This window comes from Schistocerca piceifrons, chromosome 11, assembly GCF_021461385.2.
Source record: "Schistocerca piceifrons isolate TAMUIC-IGC-003096 chromosome 11, iqSchPice1.1, whole genome shotgun sequence".
Lineage (NCBI taxonomy): Eukaryota > Metazoa > Arthropoda > Insecta > Orthoptera > Acrididae > Schistocerca > Schistocerca piceifrons.
In genome coordinates, this window is record NC_060148.1 from 102742929 (window position 1) to 102765556 (window position 22628).

Below are 22628 nucleotides of genomic sequence, written 5' to 3' on the forward strand. Positions count from 1 at the left end.
CTGAATTCCACCATCGCGATAATTCGGTGAGCAGAGTTACCATTTCAAATGCTGATGTTGATTATAAACAAGTCAGAGAATTTAATTTCCCCCCTGCGGTAGAAAACTGCTACTTAAATCACGTATTATCTAAATAAGGTGACATCAGGCAAATTTGTAATGAACGATGGTCCAGCCAGCATAGATTGCGGTGCTTTAGTGGCGTTTGTTCTGTCGATATGCATGTCAAACAAAACATTCCATCTCATATTTTGGTTTGTGGCTACAAAGCGCACGTTATATACAATGGACAGACTTTGACTTGTCACATATGAAAGTGGGCATCTCTGGCTAAAATGTAAAAATAATATGTTTGTATTGCAGAATAATTTAAAACAGCCTGAAAGGTTAACACTGGCTGATCTTGTGACCGAAAATCAATGACAGGTGGTGACCTTTCTAGCATTACGGGAAATGTGGAAGAAAGGCCACAAAATACTCTTGAAGAATTTCCACCTTTACTCAGGAAAGACACTGTAGACAATCCGGCTGGAAAAAGTAGTATAGCCACTAACAAGAGACATCGAACTTGTAACGGCAGTAGCACAGATGAAGAAGATATCAACCTGTCGCTGAAAGCTGTAGGTGACATTCAGAAAACAGTACTGGGAACTACTGTTTCAGACAGTATTGTCAGCATAGATTCAAACTCTTGAGTCAAGTGCATCAGTAGACAAATCGAATCCGCCACCATCACCCGAACAGGTCAAAGTGACACCACAGTCCCATTCTGTAGCGCTGGACGCTCCAGTAGATGGCAATGCGCTCGCCTTGGTGACGCCACAGCCCCGCCCTGCAGTACCCGTACGTCAACCAATGCAGGCAGATTCACTCGCAGGTGCAACTGAAACCAAACGTGACGAGGTAGCGAGTGATTGTCAACAACAGGCGACGTCACAGCCCAAATCCCAAGACGAAGAAGCGGAGTTTTACAGCAATAACACACAAACAGCAAACAAAAGTGATCATAGAAGTGACGGGGCATTGGAAGAACGTTTGCAAACTGCGTCTGCGCCGACTTTGGCAGACGAGATGAGATTGTGGCACACGACTGCCCCTCAGATCCACTGACACCGCCCTCAGTGGAAAACTACTCAGGGGGTGGGCGGAGCAGACATTCGGTGAAGGCCAGAGTCAGTGCAAATCGGAAGAAAAGTAAAAAGAAAGGTTCTAATGCAAACCGGGACGGTGGTCTCCAGTCAGATTTTCAGAAAGTATCCGGCATGGAGTGGCATCAAATGATAGACTAGCGGGGAAAAAGGTCACTCCCCTATGTTAGTCATATACGATTACCACGTTAAACATTAATAGGATACAGTCGAATGTTAAAATAGCTGCTCTGAAACAGTTTCTGTATGAGTCAGCGTCGGATATTGCTCTCCTGCAGGAAGAGGTATTCCCACAATTAAATTTGTCCAATTACGTCGATTTTCACAATATTTCCACTGAAACGAGTGTTGCACGGCCATTTTAGTTAGAGAAGGCATCCCCGTACATAACGTTGATAAATTAGAATCGGGGTGAGGTATTGGAATAAACGTAGCAGGAGTCACTATAGTCAGTTTATATGCTCCTTCTGGCAGCAGTAATAAAGCTGCAAGAGCCACATTCTTTAATGAAAGCGTAATTTCTTTACTGAGGAAAAACCCCATCCAACTTAATAGGGGGAAATTTTAATTGTGTATTGAGTCGAAAGGATCAAATCCCCAACTTCAATTACTCACGAGACTTGAGACGTCTCGTTGTTGATTTAAAATATGCGTGGGAAATAAAATAACCAACAATGGTGAACTTCACTCATTGTTGCGAATTCATGTAGTAGAATTGACAGAATTTACGTATCGGAGAATTTAGCAGATAAAGTGCTGAAAACAGAAACTGTTAGTTTTTCCGATCACAGTGCGTTGTTGACCTGCGTAAATTTAACACCACAACCATAACAGAAGAGTAAGAAGCCAGAGGAATCTAAATATTTCGTTATTATCAGAAGACGACTTAGAAGATGCCCTAACCAGAGCTTGGCAAATGTGTCTCCATTCACTGAACAACTTTCCAAGTGTGATAGAATGGTGGACCCAACGAGCAAAACCGAAGCTAAGGAAAGTTTTAATATGGCCAGAGAAAGGAAACAGACTGTAGAATTCTACTACAGCGTGCTAAGGGAACTCTATGATCAGACAGATGCAATTCCTACAAGATTAAAAGACATCAAGCAAATAAAAGCAAAATTATCAAGTCCGAAACGTAAGAAACTGGAGGGACTTGAAATGAAATCCAAAGCAAAGTCAGTCACTGAAGATGAGACTGCTGCATTGTACCACCTTGTCAGACACGCCAAGAATAGAAGCTTCGTAGATGAACTTCAGAGCGATGATGGTACCATAATCACCACCCAGAAGGAAATAATTACAGAGATCTCAGCGTATTATGGACGTATGTATGCGTCAGGGGAAACAAACGAAGAAGAATACGATGAGCTCTTTGGTGCATATCTTCCACGAATATCGCGAGATGATGATGGTGAGAACATTTCTTCGGACATCACCAAGGAAGATGTATTAGAAATCGTGTGCAGATCCCCCACTAGGAAATCTCCAGGATCTGACAGACTGCCCATTGAATTCTATAAACGATTTTGGAGCCTAATAGAAGAAAAGTTCACCGAAATTGTCAATGAAGTCTTACAGGTGAAGCCAGTGCCTGCAGAGATCAAACAATGCAAAATCGTGTTGATCCCGAGGAGAAGAGGCTGCAAAAAAATAAACAACCTACGGCCGATTTCGCTTTTAAATTCGGATTATAAAATTATAGCTGGAGTAATTAACAAGCGCTTTACACCATGCACCGCTGACGTTATAGGCCAACAGCAGACTTGTGCTTTCAGAAGGATGGTTTTACAAACTGCGGCTTTGTATCGCGATGTCATTGCGCTAGCGCAGGCAAGTAACATAAAATGTGGACTGCTTTTCATAGACGTCCATAAGGCATTTGATCAAATTAATCACAAATACTTGATAGAGACAATGCGTCGAATTGACTTCCTGCCAAAAACCATCAACATCCTCGAGAACGTGACTATGGGTGTTACTACACAAATCTCCGTTAGCTGTCAACTGACAAAACAAATTGAAATAAGAAGGGGTGTTACCCAAGGCTCCTGTTCGTTATACCGCTGTAACCTCCCCTGAGACAGCTACAGCACAGGCTGACAGGCATTACCATTCAAGGAACAAAGACCGTGGTAGGCGCTTACGCTGGCGATGCGGGCGTAATCATCAGAGACCAAACAGATGTGACGCAACTAGAGATGGTACTCGCAAAATACTGTTCCGCATCAGGTGCGAGGGTAAATGAAAACAAAAGTAAATTTCTAGATATAAAGCGGCTTGAGTGGGTGAACCATGTTAATGAATGCAAAGCTCTTGGAATATCATTGATAACTCCCCTTTTAAAAATGATAGCAATAAGTTGGCGGGAGGTGGCAAGAATAATCAAGGGAGCTTTGATTGAAAACTGTCAACCTAGCATAGACCAGTTCCAGAGAATACTGTTTATCAACACGTATATATTATCCAAGGCCTACTGCATAGCACAGGTTCTCCCCATTCCATCAATTGTGGCGAAGACGACCCTGTCCACCTTAGCAAAGTTCTTGTGGAAAGGGGAACTGTTTGGAGTGCCGGTGAAGACAGCAGTTTTGGATCCAGGCAATGGAGGAATTGGTCTGACATAAAGTGTAAAGCGATGGCGTTGTGTGTTAAACGAACATGGGGCATAATGTGTAACGATCCAGCGTGCACTACAGCAAAACTATACGACATTGTCAGGCCAGAAAGTGTAGAGCCGCCGATAAATATACAAAAAATAAGTTTTAAGTAAAACACATTAGGGAGTATAATCTTGAACTAAGTTATCCCAGCAAAAAGCTTTTAAACTCCAAAAACGTTACAGCAATGGCGATTTTAGCAGAAAGACGGAAACATGAAAATATGGAAAACGAATTTGAGAAAATACTTAAATATCAGAATCACAATAAGAAGTATGGTAACATGCTCCGAATTATCTTCAATAGAATGGGTATTGGTTAGGAACTGGATTCCTAGTAGAGAGGGAATGGGTTGGGTTCACGTTCCCGTCCCCAACCTCACCTGCAAGTCGCACATGAAAAATAAATCAGTAGTACAGCAGACACAAGAATATGACGGCAAACATCTGGTGTCTGATACGAAGGAAGATCTTGAACTCCCCAAGGATGCGTTTAGAAGGCTGGAACTGACAAACATAACAAGGCAGTGAAGGATTTTGCGATGCCGCTGTTCGGGACTGCTCCTCTGTCCACGTAATTTACCCTGGAAGGAACACTCGTCAAGGATTTACTGAATGATTAATTTGAGTCTGGGAAATGATGATGAGGAACCTCAGGCTGCAAAAGAAGAAAATGTGCGTGCTGAACTGCCGCCAGCTGAAGGTGACAGTGAAGGTGCTGATTTGTGCTACTGCTAAAGACTCATTCTGTGAACACTGTAATTTATGACTGCAATTATCTGTCACCTCATTTATGTCATTTCTTTCTTTTTGTCCAACAACACAATTCATGGCAATGGGTTTTCCATTTCCCACTGTAAACTATATGAGGAGAAACATTGGTTTTTTAATCAGAATAACAAAGTCGATTGGGAAACATTCAATTTTTATACATATAATAATGATAAACAAGAACCGCAGTGGTAATTATCGTAAAAACAAACAAAGCAGTAATTTTTGTGACATCTTGCGCAACATATAAAAACGGGCGTTTGCAATAAATCTGTACAAAAACATGCCCCATTAACATTTACGAAAATGTTTCTAGTTTATGATAATTTTGAGGCAAACCAGTCATACTGAATCATGTCTCGGAATATTGGTGACGATGATTGATGGAGAATTATAGAATGAATTTTGATGCAATCTTCCCGGGAATTAATTTCACGATTCTCCTGTTACAATGCGCTGCAATTTTGCAAGCGCTTTACGAAATTTTTAATTTGCCTGTAAAAGTAAACCTCACAAGGCTGCACCAAAGAAGTGCATTTTTGAGGTATGAGTTTCAGAGACCAAGTTGGCATATTTTCGTCATCTTCAAAAATTGCATCATATGTCTCCGGAATCGTTTGACCTCCCCAAGAGTCAATGAGAGGTAAATATTTACTCTCCCCGACGAAAGATTTTAAACATTTGCGGAGAAAATCCATGTATAAAACAGTTGTTCCTTTTCCGGACTGCGATGATGTTACGATGACGTTCGTATAAGTACTGCCATAGCCATCTATTAATTAGTGAATACGAGGTCCGAAATGACTGGTCGCTTCTTGCAAGCATATGAAGACATGTGGGAGCAGTTTTCCGGATAATGTTATTGAATATTGTGCGGTGTACGAATGCGTCACTTTATTCCAATCCGACTTTTTCACGAAAACTGTTTTACTTACTTTTTCAGTGAGATTGTTATTGGTATCCTAAAACAATAGAATTTTTAATATTAAACAATATTCGAATGTGTATGTAAATATTTTTTTCTATAATTAAATTTGAATTTATATATTTTACATCGGTAAAAACATTTTGTACGCAGAAAACATGTATTTACGTGTTTGGTCAGTATTTATCGCATAATCCTCGTCGAGGTATTGAGCGATTAACCTGCACGTCTGTTTTCGAAACCAGTTTCGTGATCTTGCGTTGTGAAATTCTGTGCTTCTGTTTAAATGCCGTGACCCATCGATCACACGCCTTGAATTTGAAATCGACGAATTGTGCAGCCGCAGGCAGTGTCCATTGCTGTAAATTTCCTGTCGTGACTTGCTGATGTTGCTGTCTTGCTTCCACAAAACGGTCGTAGGTCCACGAATCTATCGCCTCAAATTTATCCATTCGCGTACCACCACTTTTAATATCTTTCTCCCATTGGGAAAGATATTATTTTCTGTTCAATTGGCGGCATCCTTTTTTTCCAACGTCGCCAAGGACCACTGAGATGCGGTTTAGCAATATTCACGACTTTGTAGGCAATGGGAATCATGTCACTTTTAAATCTTTTCGGTGACGGTTTATATTCGTCTGGAGACGAATCATTTTGTGGCACTTCGAACTGTTCGTCGTTCTCCTGACATTCTTCGCAATCCTCATGAGCGTGAATTAATTCCTCTTCAGTTACGAATGTTTTTGCACCCAAAAGTTCCAGTGTATTATCATAAAGTTCTCCGGCCAATAACATAGCATCGTGAGAGATTTCTTCCGAAGATGTCGATGCAATTAAAATATTTTCCGTCAACAGCTTTTCATAATACACTACTGCGCCCTTCAATCGTAATTTTGATAGGTCACTATGAACGGACTCTACAGGAATTTCTTCTCCTATTCCAGATGAGCCAGCAACTTCTTCAGTCGACGTGTTTAACCGCGGATCGGAATAACACGTCGAAATTTGAAACAGGCATGTCTGTTCACGACAAAGTCGAAAAACAAACTGCCGTTTACTTCTCACGGCTCGCGCACAGTCCTATGCGCAGATGGCCGTTACAATCCCAAGGGGACCCTTACAAAGCCCCCTCTAAACCTCGAAACCCCATGAAACGAAATAGAACAACGAGCACGAATATTTTTCAGTGAATGAAAAACTTTACATTCTAGGGCTAAAATAATGTCAGTTTGAGAAACTTTTGAATAATTGTGGAATAACAAAAGAAAATGAAACAGAAGAAAAAGAACCCAAGGCCTCTGGCATATGAGTCCGAGCCCTAACCATTTTTTTAAATTGGTCATAACATTCCACAGTAGTACATAATTATCAACTAACATTTAAAAGTAATAAAACAAACGAAAATTACAGGTTCCTTGACATTTTAGAAGAAATCAAGACCTAAATCAGATAGTAATGTTCGTCACTTGATAGTATTTGTTTTTCAAAGCTTAAATTGTCTCGTTTCTTCATGTTCTGAATCGCACAATCGAAAATGGAGTTCACATGACGCTTCCTCTGAGGAAGTTGGCGTATGTATCATAGTAATTATTTATGCGTAGTAGCTTGTGATGCTGGTCGGAGATTAACGTCCAAAAGTCTCCTCTGCTCCTTTCTTTACTGGACAGCAGGTAAAATACCGCGTGTCCCTTCAACCAGTTGTTGGCATTTTTCTTTGAGGTGGGGTATAATTCTTCTTCCGGGTATAAAAGGCACGTTGGCGTTATCAAATACGGCGGTTTTCTCTGCATAGTTGCTGATTTTTTTCTGATTGACAACCGTATATTATCTGCATTTCCACAGACAAATTGATGTTCATCTCTGTCAATCAGGTTGCAAGTGGTACACGAAGGGGAATCAGCCAGATGAATGTAATGTAGACTGGAGTTCGTAGAAAATTTCCTATTCACAAAATAATACCACAATGACTAGGCCAAACAGCGGCTCGGCACTGGACCAACATTTTATACTCATAAGGCACCTGAGAAACTTTGGACCGATTTTTCACGGGATTTTCCGAGTAGCGCGTCCTAATATTTTAACCACGTGAGGTGTTGAGGGTCCACGCAAAATTTCGGACAAATCCCCGACCCCGTGGTCGTGCCGCCTCCTTGTGAGTTACGGTGGGGAGGTGGCTGACCTCCACGTGACCTGCGTTTACGTTTAGTGATTTTGCTGTCTCCTCTTCGTTTATTGCTGTCACGTCAAACGAAAACAAAATTGATTTCTGTGGCCGCGAGCTATCAAGCGAAGTAAAATACACTGATGAGAGTACAGTAGACTAAAATATGTTGTTAGTTTCAGATTTTATTTTATATTATTTCCACCTTCCTGACAGTCGGGCCTTAATCGCCTTGCAGAACAATAGTTATTTTCGTCGGTTTGCTAAAGAAATTTGGCTTTTATTAATCTTCCTCGCTGACGCAGTGAAGTTATTTTTTTAAATCCACATTATTGGCTAGTTTCAGCTGTTTGCTGCATTTCAAAAGTGCACGTTTTCATCCAACCAATTATTATGTTACTAGCACCTGCAAACACGATTTAAATTTTGACAGAAACTTGTCTAGTGTTTAGGTATAATCTACCCTGGTTCCTTACATACTTCAGCACTCTCCCCATAAAATGCTGCAGGAATGCAATTATGCGAGACGAAATCCAAAGACGAGAGTATGTTCGATATCTGGCCTTAGGGTTTACACAAATTTGTGAATAGACCCGAAATACTATGAGCGTAGAATCGCAAGTGGAGAGACACATCCTGCAGAAATCTGCGCACTGTACCGTGTTGCCCGTTCGTGCAGCTGCCCCTTGACGTGATCTTATTTCGGCGATAACAGAACCAAGTCAGGAGCACGCCTTAGGTAGCCAAGGTGGCCAGTGACTCTCGATATGGACCAACAAAGAAATGTTTTGAACAAGTTGTAATCGACCTCCACGGAATCGGACTTTCCCATTAGTGTGCAAAGGCCTTCATTACGACACAGTCATGAACCAATGCTCTGTGCAGACGGGTGTTAATTTGGAATGATTCTTGTGATGGTCGGGGCTAGGTTCTCACATAAGGCAATCAATTTAAGAAGTACAAACAGCACATCTTCACCTCTGATGACGTCATTTGAAAAATGTAGTGTTGCACTGTTCCAAACGGACATAAGAGACGTCACTTTGCTACTTGTTGCGTGCGAGTCCTTATAGGTTGGGCCATGACAGAGGCCTAATCAGGCCAGGTTGAAAGTCAGTCACCAGTAACCTTTCTTACGCGGGAGTTTTTTTTTTTGATGAATGTGCCACTCATCGTGAAAGATCACTGGGCAGCAGATTCTTATTTTATTTCGGCATGAGATGTGGAAGATATCGGTGCTGGACTGAGATTCGAACTCGGATCTCCCTTTTCGTCACGTCTGATACCTTTGTGTTGATACTTTCCACCGTTCGCCACGCGGTCTGGGCGGCTGCCCCCGTCAGAGGTTCGAGTCCTCCCTCTTTTATGGGCGTGTGTGTCGTCCGTAGTGTAAGTTAGTTTTAAGTTAGATGATGTGGCGGAGGGTACCGTGAGTACCTCTATCGGTTCTCCCTTCTATTCCAGTCTCGTATTGTTCGTGGAAAAAAGGATTGTCGGTATGCCTCTGTGTGGGCTCTAATCTCTCTGATTTTATCCTCACCGTCTCTTCACGAGACGTAGGAGGGAGCAAAATACTGTTTGACTCCTCGGTGAAGGTATGTTCTCGAAACTCCGACAAAAGTCCGTACCGAGCTACTGAGCGTCTCTCTTGCAGAGTCTTCCACTGGAGTTTATCTATCATCTCCGTAACGCTTTCGCGATTACTAAATGATCCTGTAACGAAGTCCGCTGCTCTCCATTGGATCTTCTCTATCTCTTTTGTCAACCCTATCTGGTACGGATCCCACACTGCTGACCAGTATTCGAGCAGTGGGCGAACAAGCGTACTGTAACCTACTTCCTTTGTTTTCGGATTGCGTTTCCTTAGGATTCTTCCAATGAATCTGTCTGGCATCTGCTTTACCGACGATCAACTTTATATGATCATTCCATTTTAAATCACTCCTAATGCGTACTCCCAGATAATTTATGGAATTAACTGCTTCCAGTTCCTGAGTTGCTATATTGTAGCTACATAATATGGGACCTTTCTTTCTGTGCATTAGCACCACATTACACTTGTCTACATTGAGATTCGATTGCCATTCCCCACACCATGCATCAATTCGCTGCAGATCCTCCTGCATTTCAGTACAATTTTCCATCGTTCCAACCTCTCGATATACCACAGCATCATCCTCAAAAAGCCTCAGTGAACTTCCGATGTCATCCACAAGGTCATTTATGTATATTGTGAACAGCAACGGTCCTACGACACTCCCATGCGGCACACCTGAAATCACTCTTACTTCGGAAGACTTCTCTCCATTGAGAACGTCATGTTGCGTTCTGTTATCTAGGAACTCTTCAATCCAGTCACACAATTGGTCTGATAGTCCATATGCTCTTACTTTGTTCATTAAACGACTGTGGGGATCTGTATCGAACGCCTTGCGGAAGTCAAGAAACACGGCATCTACGTGGGAACCTGTGTCTATGGCCCTCTTGAGTCTCGTGGACTTCTAGTTTCCAGAAAAGTCGTTATACTCGAACGTAATACGTGTTCCAAAATTCTACAACTGATCGACGTTAGGGATATAGGTCTATAGTTCTGCACATCTGTTCGACGTCCCTTCTTGAAAACGGGGATGACCAGTGCCCTTTTCCAATCCTTTGGAACGCTACGCTCTTCTAGAGACCTACGGTACACCGCTGCAAGAAGGGGAGCAAGTTCCTTCGCGTACTCTGTGTAAAATCGAACTGGTATCCCATCAGGTCCAGCGGCCTTTCCTCTTTTGAGCGATTTTAATTGTTTCTCTATCCCTCTGTCGTCTACTTCGATATCTACCATTTGGTCATCTGGGCGACAATCTAGAGAAGGAACTACAGTGCAGTCTTCCTTTGTGAAACAGGTTTGGAAAAAGAGATTTAGTATTTCGACCTTTAGTCTGTCATCCTATGTTTCAGTACCATTTTGGTCACAGAGTGTCTGGACATATTGTTTGGTCCACCTACCGCTTTGACACAAGACCAAAATTTCTTAGGATTTTCTGCCAAGTCAGTACATAGAACTTTACTTTCGAATTCATTGAACGCCTCTCGCATGGCCCTCCTCACATTACATTTCGCTTCGCATAATTTTTGTTTGTCTGCAAGACTTTGGCTATGTTTATGTTTGCTGTGAAGCTCTCTTTGTTTCCGCAGCAGTTTTCTAACTCGGTTGTTGTACCACGGTGGCTCTTTTCCATCTCTTACGATCTTGCTTGGCACATACTCATCTAACGCATTATGTACGACGGTTTTGAACTTTGTCCACTGATCCTCAACACTATCTGTACTTGAGACAAAACTTTTGTCACTTTTGCTAAACAGAAAAATCTTCCTACCTTTTTTAATATTTCTATTTACTGCTGAAATCATCGATGCAGTAACCAGTTTATGATAGTTGATTCCCTGTTCTGCGTTAACTGTTTCAAATAGTTTAGGTCTGTTTGTCACCAGAAGGTCCAATATGTTATCGCCACGAGTCTGTTCTCTGTTTAACTGCTCAAGGTACTTTTCAGATAAAGCACTTAAAAAAATTTCACTGGATTCTTTGTCCCTGCCACCCGTTATGAACGTTTGAGTCTCCCAGTCTATATCCGGCAAATTAAAATCTCCACCCAGAACTATAACATGGTGGGGAAATCTACTCGAAATATTTTCTAAATTATCCTTCAGGTGCTCAGCCACAACAGCTGCTGAGCCAGAGGGCCTATAGAGACATCCAATTACCATGTCTGAGCCTGCTTTAACCATGACCTTCACCCAAATTATTTCACATTTCGGATCTCCGTCAATTTCCTTCCATACTATTGCACTTCTTATGTCTATAAACACGCCTCCACCTTCACTGTCCAACCTGTGTCTGTGGTATACATTCCAATCTGAATTTCATTACTGTTTACATTTGGTTTCAGCCAACTTTCTGTCCCTAGTACTATGTGGGCATTGTGACCGTTTATTAATGAGAGCAGTTCTGGGACCTTTCTATAGACGCTCCTGCAATTCACTAATAGCTTATTAATATTGTTATTCCCCGTTTCGTTTTACCTACTACTACCTTGTCGCGTCTCAAGAGGGGTCTTGTCGGGCCTAGGGAGGGAATTCTCTAACCTAAAAGACCCACATGAGCACTCCACACGTACTCCGATACCCTTGTAGCCGCTTCCTCACGCCTGACCTATTCAGGGGGACCCTACATTTCTACAGCCGATAGCGGAGGTCGAGAATATTGCACCCCAGATCTCCGCAGAATCGTCTGAGCCTCTGGTTTAAGCCTTCCACTAGGCTCCAAACCGGAGGACCGCGATCGGTTCAGGGAACGATACTACAAAACTGCCTGCACCAACTCCGCCAACCACCTGTATGAACTGATGATAACCTCTGGACCCAGACGGCAGGAGTCATTGGTGCCGACATGAGCAACAATTTGCAGTCGGGTGCACCCAGTGCTCTCTATCGCCGCCGGCAGGGCCTCCTCCACATCTCGGGTGAGACCCTCCGGCAAGCAGACAGAGTGAACACTGGCCTTCTTCCTCGACCTTTCCGCTATTTCCCTAAGGGGCTCCATCACCCGCCTAACGTTGGAGCTCCCAATAACTAATAAACCCCTCCCCCCGTGTGCCGGCTCGCACCTTGCTGAAGGAGCGGCCACATGTCCACTCACAGGCGGAGCGGGCGTTGCCACACTGCCAGCCTCCACATTGACCCTCCGCGTCGTGCGCCGCGAACGCCGCTGAACCCGCCACTCCCTTTGGGGAGAGGGTGGCCCAGCCGCGCCCGGTACCCGCGAAGATGTCTCGACAGCAGGGACAGTGGGTGAAGCATGTATAACACCTGGGGTGTACCTTGCGACGCACCAGACTCCCCACTGCCGCTACACTCCGAGGCAGCAGCCTGAAGACGGCGGACCGCGGCCATCAACACGCTCAGCTGTTCGCGAACAGTGGCCAGCTCCCCCTGCGTTCGTACACAGCAGTCACACATCCTATCCGTCCTAAGAAGTCAATTTACTGTAGAGAGTTAGTCAACTTTTAACTAGACTGCTAATTCACTAAAGGCGGCTGATAGTTGACTAAACTGTGGTTAGTAGACATTTCTTGTAGAAGTAGCACTACCAGTCTAAGGACTGTATTGAAAACACTAGCACTACTGACACTATGGCTGACTAAAGGGATTCTTGAGATCAGTTATTGTCCTGAATGGTGGTTACAAAATTAATGGTGCGCATTCTTGCCTGGAGAGTGAAAATGATAATGCATGAGGTAACTGGCCCGTATGGAACTACGGTGGGTAGAGCCAGAACAAGTATTCAAAGTGTCCGTGAATATAGAGACATCGTAGCTGCGGCACATGTTCACACGCTCGAATGCGCCATAAGGTCGCTCGATTTCGGGAATGCTTTCGGTAGGGTGAGTCACCAGTGCCTTCTTGAAACAATGACCGTACTGGATTTTCTGCAATATTTTGTCAAGGTAATTGGTATAATGTTGAAGAACAGCAGTTTGCAAATCATGATGAGTGGTCAGCTAACAAGGCAGCTCGCACTCAAGAGTTGTGTGCGCCGAGGTGGTCCTGTGTGGAGGGCCTCGTTCGCCACTGCCGCTGAGGCCTGCTAGCCGCTCTGCACTGCTACGAGGGCTGCACGCATGCACACACACACATACCGCCAGAATATCGTGTGTTGGGCATACACAGGTGATGTGGATGTTGTGATCATTGGCGACAGCGACTGGGAGAAGGCATTGCAGGTCATCAGCAAATCCGAACTTGCATCAGGTGCGAAGCCGAGCAACATTAAATCACACGTGGAATATCTCTGCAAAACACGGGAGACCTTAATGTGTTGCCCCATATGGAAATTTTGGGTATCAGCTACAGTTATATATAAATCGTACTACAGCTGCAAACTCTACAAACATCCTTGCCAGTCTGCCAGCTAGCGCCAAAGAACATAGTGCGAGAAGACGTGATGATATCCAAAAGGGACACTTTTAAAATATGTACGTGGGTTTTAAAGTCAACTGTGTAGCAAAGGGCTTACCCAAACCACGTGAAACAGCAGCAAGATTTCTGTCAGCTCGTGGTAACATTTTCAAGGTAAAGTTTGACACGCTGACTCCTTCAGAAGGAAATGGCCCTGGGGAGGGGGAGGGGGGGGGAGAGATTAAATCTCACAATCTCTCAGACGTTGGGAGAATATCACAGGCTGTATTCGTGTGTTCCACACACGAGATGCGGAAGAAGACACACACGACCCTAGTGTCTCACTTAGCAGACGAAATTACTCCCACTGTCTTGAATCCAGCCATAGATGCACGGCTTTTATCATTTTGAACAATTTTTATTCGAACTCATTTATACTCGAACCAGAGTTCGCCCGTCGAATATGGTAAAAGTTAGGAACATATACGTGCAATTAACGGAAAAGGAATGCGGAAATGTGTCTGTACAAAAGTAGCTGCACTACAGATGGAAGGTCATTTGGATAAACATCAGCACCCTGAACTACCAACAAGTGTGAAACCTGCTCGGTAGAGGGCAGCAAACTAGATATTTACGACCTTACTGTCCCAGGCAAAAACGCACTCAAAGACGTAAATAGAAACTGAAAAGAAAAACGGATTACACAAACTCATGCAAAAGCTACGTTTTCGTCACTTGTAGTTACAAATTAAACACTTTCCGTTACTCTCCTTTCATTCTACTGTGGGAACTAGTCTTTTTTTACGTCGCCACACGGTCCTATATCAAAGCAAACTACGCTTACTGGGCCAGGCGGCGCGGCGCGTCTCTGCTCTTCGGGTTTCAAAACACGCTGCATAAACGTCCGTAACTCCTCGATGCCTTCACTTACAATTTTAAAACATTGACACCTCCAAGCGACCACCGACCTCAGTATGTCATATCAATTTCAACTAGATATTTAATTTTTAATGGTTTTTTTAATAGTTTTTTTTAAATATCTAATTTTTCATCTTGTTTTCTTTACTGTTACATAAAAGAATAATCGTCTGCTGTCACGGCTTGTATGGAAGGTGTTCAGAAAACTGGGAGAAGTAAGCATCAGTGCTCCAGTGTACGGCTGCTCACACCTCTCGCACCCTGAGACCACCTCACCAGACAAGACAGTCCTCGAGGTAGTTCCAGCTGGTTCCCTAAAATTGAGTCTTCTCACCTCATTTTGTTGACATCTCTATTCAGCCTTTAGATAAAGCTCACACAGTACTTCGATACATTTCCTTCTATGACACACAGAATACCATGCTTTACTGCATCTTCGATGAACAGGTATCCGACCCGTCTGCGTGTCTCGATTGCTCAATGGCTTTTCGATAGCCACCCAGTGAACACTACAGACTTCCATTCTACTGTGGCACACCTTATGACATTATCTATCCCATCCATTGTTGTTGCTATTGTGCCTCTGATTGCTGTGACCATCGAAGTCTCTCTGCGACCAGAGTTACCTTTATTCTGCACCATTTTACAATTGCATATGTCCATAAAAGTCTACTAGCTACTAACACTGATAAATGATCAATTATTTTTCATTTAGGTTTTAATACTTATGTAGTATTTTATGTGCTATTTGCCTTGTCAGAAATGAGATGACACTATGTGCGTTCCCTGAACCAATTGTAATGAACTTATAACCAATATTGTAAATCATTCAGTGTCTTTCTCCTTTATTCAATAAAGATTATCATAAAAATTCATATTTCAAACAACAAGCATACTACAATTGTTATTTATGTTCTTGAAAAAATATTTGAAATGAAACACATAAATATATTTGTCTACATTACTCCAAACTCGTTCGGCCCACTGTGGGAAATAACCAAGGTTCTAAGTTTGAAAAAGTTTTTGTTAACGGTAATCTTTTTACTAACAGTATTCTTTGTGCATATTTTACAAATTCTCTTGATGATGCATATTAGATTCTTGTCGTAATTACTAATCTTCACCTCGTTCACGGCCTCATACTTCCCACACTATTGGGCGTCAGCTGCAGAGACAAATTCATTATTTGGTTCTGGAACTGCCTTGGTCTTTCACTGATTCCACTTGCCCCCCACCACCACTCCCCTTCAAATTATACTTAGTGTCACACTCAAAACTTTATACACCACAGGTGCCTAGGGTTTTAATAACAATTAAAATAAGATGTATAAAACCGCATGTAAGCAGAATTATTCTTTACTTCATACAGTGAAGTGATACAGTTTTTTCACATTTTTTGGGGACGATATCTCACAACCTCCTCCCCCATGTATGCATGCCAGGCCTTCTAGACATTAGATTCTCACGGAATTTACAGTTCATGCCTACTGTGTGTGGGTCCGCATCTTGTGGTCGTGCGGTAGCGTTCTCGCTTCCCGCGCCGGTGTTCCCGGGATCGATTCCCAGCGGGGTCAGGGATTTTCTCTGCCTCGTGATAACTGGGTGTTGTGTGCTGTCCTTAAGTTAGTTAGGTTTAAGTAGTTCTAAGTTCTAGGGGACTGATGGCCATAGATGTTAAGTCCCATAGTACTCAGAGCCATTTGAACCATTTACTGTATGTGGAGGACAAACTTAATTTTATATCGGTAACAAGTTCACAGCACAACTTATGGACTACAGTATCATCAATCACAAAAATTGCTCATCGCCACCACCTCCCCGCCCCCCCCCCCCTGCACACAAACTTGGATATGCAAACACAACACACACACACACATACACACACACACACACACACAGACACAGACACAGACATTAGTGTTTGTTTTCCCATAATTGGATTGGGGAATGGCACAGATTACATTAACTGCCTTGTGATTTCATATGTGCTTACAAAGTGAGGATGCTCACTTGAAAAATGTTTAAATTTCTGTCAACCGTATTTAATGAATGAAATTTAGATTAATGTGGTAATACTGTTATGACAAGTAACTGTTGCACGGCCACAGCCTCTTTCTGGTGTCAAATCACGAGTTTCACCTTGCCGCACTGTCAGCTGTACTAAATTCCTTCCCCAGCTCAGCTTGAAACACACTGTCAACAAGTTTGTTTTCTGTACCTCTCAATGGCCAGTTTTCAAAACAGGCTTTGAACGATGTCTGATGATCAAAAGTATAACATTAATTACATTAAAAAAACTTTTCACAGCCAGACAAGTGTTGTGCCTGATTTATATGCATATGTTACTATGCTCAGAAGTAGCCAAATGACCTGAACTGCATTGCACCTGGTTTGTAAGCAGCCACATAACTGTCTTGCAGTTAAGCTGTTCTCTTTCTCATACAGTCGTTTCACTACACAAAATCATTACTACAAGAGACCACTAGAGAAAAATGCCCTTTCCTGCTATTGTCCATATGAAAACCAATACCACAATAACATAATTAGCAGAAAACCCATTACCAGAGATGGCGGTCCTCAGTGCTTGTAAACTAAAGTTAATTACAATAAATGACATTTCAAAAAGCAAGATCCCGCTTCAAACTACATGGTTCTGTATGGGACTGGGACCTAGGACTCCAATCCGGTCACTACTGTCTTTGCTAACATAGCATGAGAGATCTTAACTATCATTTTAACCACATGTAACAGCATTGCGCTTGTTCAAACTGGATATGATGAGGGATAAGGTTTTGTTTTGGACAGGGATTGTCAATGATGCACAACAAAATCTTATAGTTTTATGTATCGAAATTTATCACCACTAGAGGAATGATGAAACTGAAATGATTATACAACAAAGTATTCCCCCACTGCGTTCCGAACCCAGCACATATCATGTTGTTTTCTAGCCACATATAGATGCACAATGTCAGTTTATTTCACCACTAGTGAGATATGCTTGTGTCTGAACTAGAAATTATACGAGGAAGGGTTCTGTGCTGACTGGGACTCTTAACCCTGTACATGCTACCACCACTGACTACACACGAAGAGGTGCTCACTGTCAAATACTTTTCCACCAGTCACTACGAGTGGAATTTATAAATCTGAAATGATAGGCCAAAAAGTTCTGTGCCTGATTCAGAGTCGTAACCGGCACCAATTGTTGTTGTTGACATTGCATGCACAAATGCTAAAAATCACAATTGCTTTTCACCTATTACTTGCAGTGCGAATGCTACAATTTGAAATCACACAGTGGCCATAGGGAGGCACCGCCACATCCCCACGAGGAAATGCCAGTCAGCTCATCACACCCTGCCTCTCTCTGTATGTGCAGCGCACCAGTCGTTACAGAGCTGAGTACCACAACCAGAACCACCACCACCACCACCACCACCACCTCTGCCACTGCCGCTGCCGCCACCTCTGCCAGCGCACCTCGCCAGACACCTGCTGCTGCGCGGCCCACGACTACTTCACGTGATAAGGCCACTGTCTCTCAAATGTGGTGAGTTCCCTCAAAACACACACACACACACACACACACACACACACACACACACACACACACGCACACACTCACCATTATATGGTAGATCAGACATAAATACTGAAAAGCATCAGAACATACATACATTCATGGGTGGTATCCTCAGGACTAGATCATAGTATCATGGGAGAGAGGTTAATTAAGAATAGGTTGGTAGAGAAAATAGCTATTGTCAACAGTTCAGTGACTTATTCTCATCAAGATCAGCAAACCAATGCCAACAACAATTCATGCAATGTCATCCACAGAAAATTTAGTGGCAGGTGGAGTATGAGTGTACTGAATGTGTAACACTATGTCAAATGAGATAATTGTATGTTACTCTGGATGTATTGGAATGGTCTAGCAGAGGTCACACATAGACACACATTTATGAGACCATTTTTGGTTCTTGTCAGGAATGAGACAGGAAAAACAACCCAATAATTTGCTATAAAGTTTCTGTTAGTAACAAAAATACTCTCAGCAAGCACCAACCAGAAGCAAATATCAGCTGAGCCTTAGCGTGTCAGGGTGTGGTCCACCTTGGTTGCCCCACTGCTGTAACAGCCAGTTCCAGTAACCACAGACATGCAAAACAGAATCTCTGCCTCCTGTTGACAATGTCTGTCTGTATGAGCAACAGATTTGCAGTGCCATTAGCACCCAGAATCCAGTCATTTGTGGTATGTGTTCCTCTCTCTGTCTTTCCCTTCAGTTTTAACCTCAACAACTACCTCTAGTGCTACAGCAGTTATTCCCTGATGCCTTCAAATATAACTTACTATGCTGACCATCGTACTTGTCACAGTTTTCCACATACCACACTATCGTCACCTGTTCTGCACAGACATTCCACAATTCTTCTGTTAAGAGTTCGCCTAGATTAAACGTCCTTCTATAGCACCGAATTTAGAATGCTCCGATTCCCCTCTTGTTTTTTTTCCATAATCCACGATTAATTTTTATGCAGTACTGTGCTCCAGACATACATTAAGGGACATCCAATTCAAATTAAGGCCTATCCTTGGTATTAGTAACTTTGTTTTACAAGGAATCTCCTGCTTTCCCATGCAACATTACTCCTTATAACAACCACTCTCTGTCCCTCAGTGTAAATTAGCTTCATGTGTAATAGTCACTACAAGCAGTCTACTGCGTGGTCCTTAATTCCGATGTAAACATTGCCACCAATGTTATTTCTGCTACTCCGCAATACTTTCCTCTTTCTTCCATTCATTAATCCTGATTTAGTGTTCATTCAACTATTTATTACATTTATCAACTCTGGTGATTCATTCGGACTTTCAGTGAACACAGAAATATCACCAGTGAATTTTATTAAACAAAATCGTTTTCACCTTCAGTTTTAATTAAATTCCTGGAAGTTTCTTGAATTCCACCAATGATTCTTCAGTGTTCATCTGAACATTTGTGGAGACTACCTGCATCTTTATCTTTAATCGTCTTTGATTCAGAGTACCAATTCTTGTTGATTATTGCGCATATTCTATGTTATCTGCTGTACCATATACGTACCTTTTAGAGAAAAAAAATTCACTGTTTCATGCTGTCAAATGTCATGTAAAGATCTACAAATCCAATAAATATCTCTTGATTTTTCTCACACATTCCTGCCACTATAAGGTTGAAGTTCAAGTTGACCTCCCTGGATCCATTACTCCAAATTTAGCATCCTCAAACAGATCATCAGCTCTGTCTTCCATGCTTCTGGATGTTGTTATTTTTGTCAGTAAGTTGGATTCATGAGCTGTTTAGGTCATTGTGCGTAAGCTATCACACTTACCAGCGCTTGGTCACTTCTGTAGTGTTTGGATGTCTTTCTGGCTGTCTTGTTATGAATTGTCTCTCATCGATTATATAGACGAACGTGAAAATTCATTTGATCGCCATTCATTATCATATTATCTAGAGCCTCATAGAAGTTAAAATCACATTCCATTCCTGTGTGCTTCAGTATCCTATTTATTTACACACTGAATTCACGTAACAACTCTCTTAAAATTTACTTCACTCATTGTCATAACTAAATTGTGATCTGACTGTACATCTGGTCCTGGGTACACCTTAAAATCCAATACCTGATTCTATAATGTGTGTCTGGTTGTGATGTACTCCAGCTGGAAATGTCTTTACCAACTAAAGCGCTGTCTCCTTCCTTAAGAGCTGAAAATGCGAAGATACCGAAGCAGCCATACAAATGTCACAGGACACAGGGCACTGCCTTGCAGCAAGTCAGCCATCCACATGTGGTGGAATGGTGCAGGAGGGCTCCTCCAAAGGGAGTGCTTGTAATGGTAACACCGACCACCATAAATGGCAGTCAGTGATTACATTAAACCTCTATGAGGAATTTTTGAGAAAGTTGTGACCGTGAGATAACCTAATGGGAACAGAACAAACAATCTGTTTGACTGGGATTCATTTCCAAAATACTCCAGGAGAGTAAAACCAACACTAAACAGGTGGGTGAGGAACAGATGTTCTCCAGCACAAAAGCAAGTCGTAATATTACATATTAATATCAGATGGCAGCCTAATTAGGCATTTATGTCAAACAATGTAATAAAGCTCAAGGCAGTGCTAGGGCTAACCTAACTTTGCTTAACACCTACTAAACTCTTTCTTGACATCTGTTCGCACTACAACACAGTAACCTAACCTTGCAGATAAATGTAGTACTAACTTGGAAGTCAAGACGATGTACCTTGAATGAACTAGATGCAGCAGTTAATACAACCAGTCACCAACAAACATGATACTAATAGCATTACTAAACAGGGCAGAGCATGAAATGATTCTGATTTAAATTGGGGTTTATTATGATCATACTCTATAACATCTTTGGTTAGCAGAGTTTCTCTATGCCATTACATGAACCAGCTTGCATTAAAATAGCTAACACAGTAAATATTTCTTTCTTGAGCTCAGTTTGAAGCAATTAAACAGAAAGCAAATCTGACTACAGTGTCTCTGGAGGGACCTTTGCTTTGCTTCATTAACCAACTAGCCTAGCACATGGGGGCTATTAAACTTTAATGGTTTGATGAACCATGCTCATTAACAAAACTACACAATTGTGTATCGGAAATGGTGAGTATTGTCATGAATAATTATTTATTAAGTGAAGCACAACAAACTATAACTCTTCAAATAGCGAATGTGCTTTGAAAAGCAGTCTTTTAACCTTCTCAAAATATGGTTGACTGTGCAAATGCCAACACAATATTAAATTCAAGTTCAAACACCTACTCATAAAATGAACAGTGATAAAGCTTTGTAATTCTGATCAAAGTGCATAATTAATAATCTTTTTTACTTCTATTCAATATTATTATTCTTTTAACTAACAACTTTACTATTTACTGGTACCTTTTTAAGTAAGGCAAATTATTTAAGAAAATGATTCAGATCGATTTAAAAAGCACTGGCAGTGTAGTATTTCTCAAACTATAAAACTGAACTTTAAACACAACTCCACACATTAGAAAGCAATCACAACTATTTTTACAGCTGCTGAATAGTCTTTTCATAATAAATTAGCACACTCGGAATTAAATTCACTAGGATAGAATTTCTGGTGAGGTTTGTGATATGGGATAATCACAGGTGCAAGATAGAGCTTTTAGCAATACCGTGATTATTATTAAAATCAACCAAATTTCACAAATACCTGGTCCATTTACAGAGTGCCAAATGTAAACATTTTGGTGGAAGGCTGGTGGCACTGGTGGCGTGATTTACAGTGGCTGTTAACATGGCGGCGATGTAGTCATGGCAGTACTGTTGGCCTTGCCCTGTTATAGATCTTTTGAATTATATTTTTGCAGGGCCGAAAACCGTGCCATTATACATGGTATCACCAAATGCAGAATCAAAGGTGCATAAATAACGCTGTTAGCTCCTCTGCCTCAAAACTGCAAGAATATGAGCCACAATGTTCCGCTACTGCTAGCGAGATATTAACCACAGCACTGCTCAAGCCAGACTCGTTAGCCGTCGCAAGGGACGAATTGCTGCTTGCGTGAACGACACCTTTTCCGTTTTGCCAGGCTACTTCTGTAGCTGCAGGGATTCCCCACATTTTTTACATTCAACCCTGCATTCCCTAACTATGGACCAAGTCATTTACAGTGCATTACATGATAATCGTTACAGTAGTTATATACATTAACAAGCTTAATTTAAACTTTGTTCCAAAAGTTCACATAACTGAAATATGTATACATTATCAAAGAATTTCCACGACAGATAAATGACAGATACAGCACTCCACATAAGCAAATCTACAAATAGAAATATCAATACAAAGTAGGTCAAAAATGGATATTACACATGCCCCATGGTTCACTGAAGATTCCTGCTAGGCAAACATCAATAACACCTTAATGGTACCAAGCAGTCGAAAATAATAATCACTTCATCCAGAGTTGAGCATAAAAAGAATACATTAAAACACTATACACTCTATACACTTAATTACCAAAACAAAAACGCAACATTATTCA

At 41.9% G+C, this 22628-nt stretch overlaps 1 protein-coding gene across 1 annotated transcript in view; it reads left to right on the forward strand.

Moving 5' to 3' along the window:
• LOC124719752 (poly [ADP-ribose] polymerase tankyrase-1-like) overlaps positions 1–22628 on the forward strand; it is a 166760-nt gene that overhangs the window by 88513 nt on the left and 55619 nt on the right. The window contains exon 5 of the mRNA XM_047244952.1: positions 17908–18078. Coding sequence (XP_047100908.1) covers positions 17908–18078 — 171 coding nt within the window. The remainder of the gene's footprint in view (positions 1–17907; positions 18079–22628) is intronic.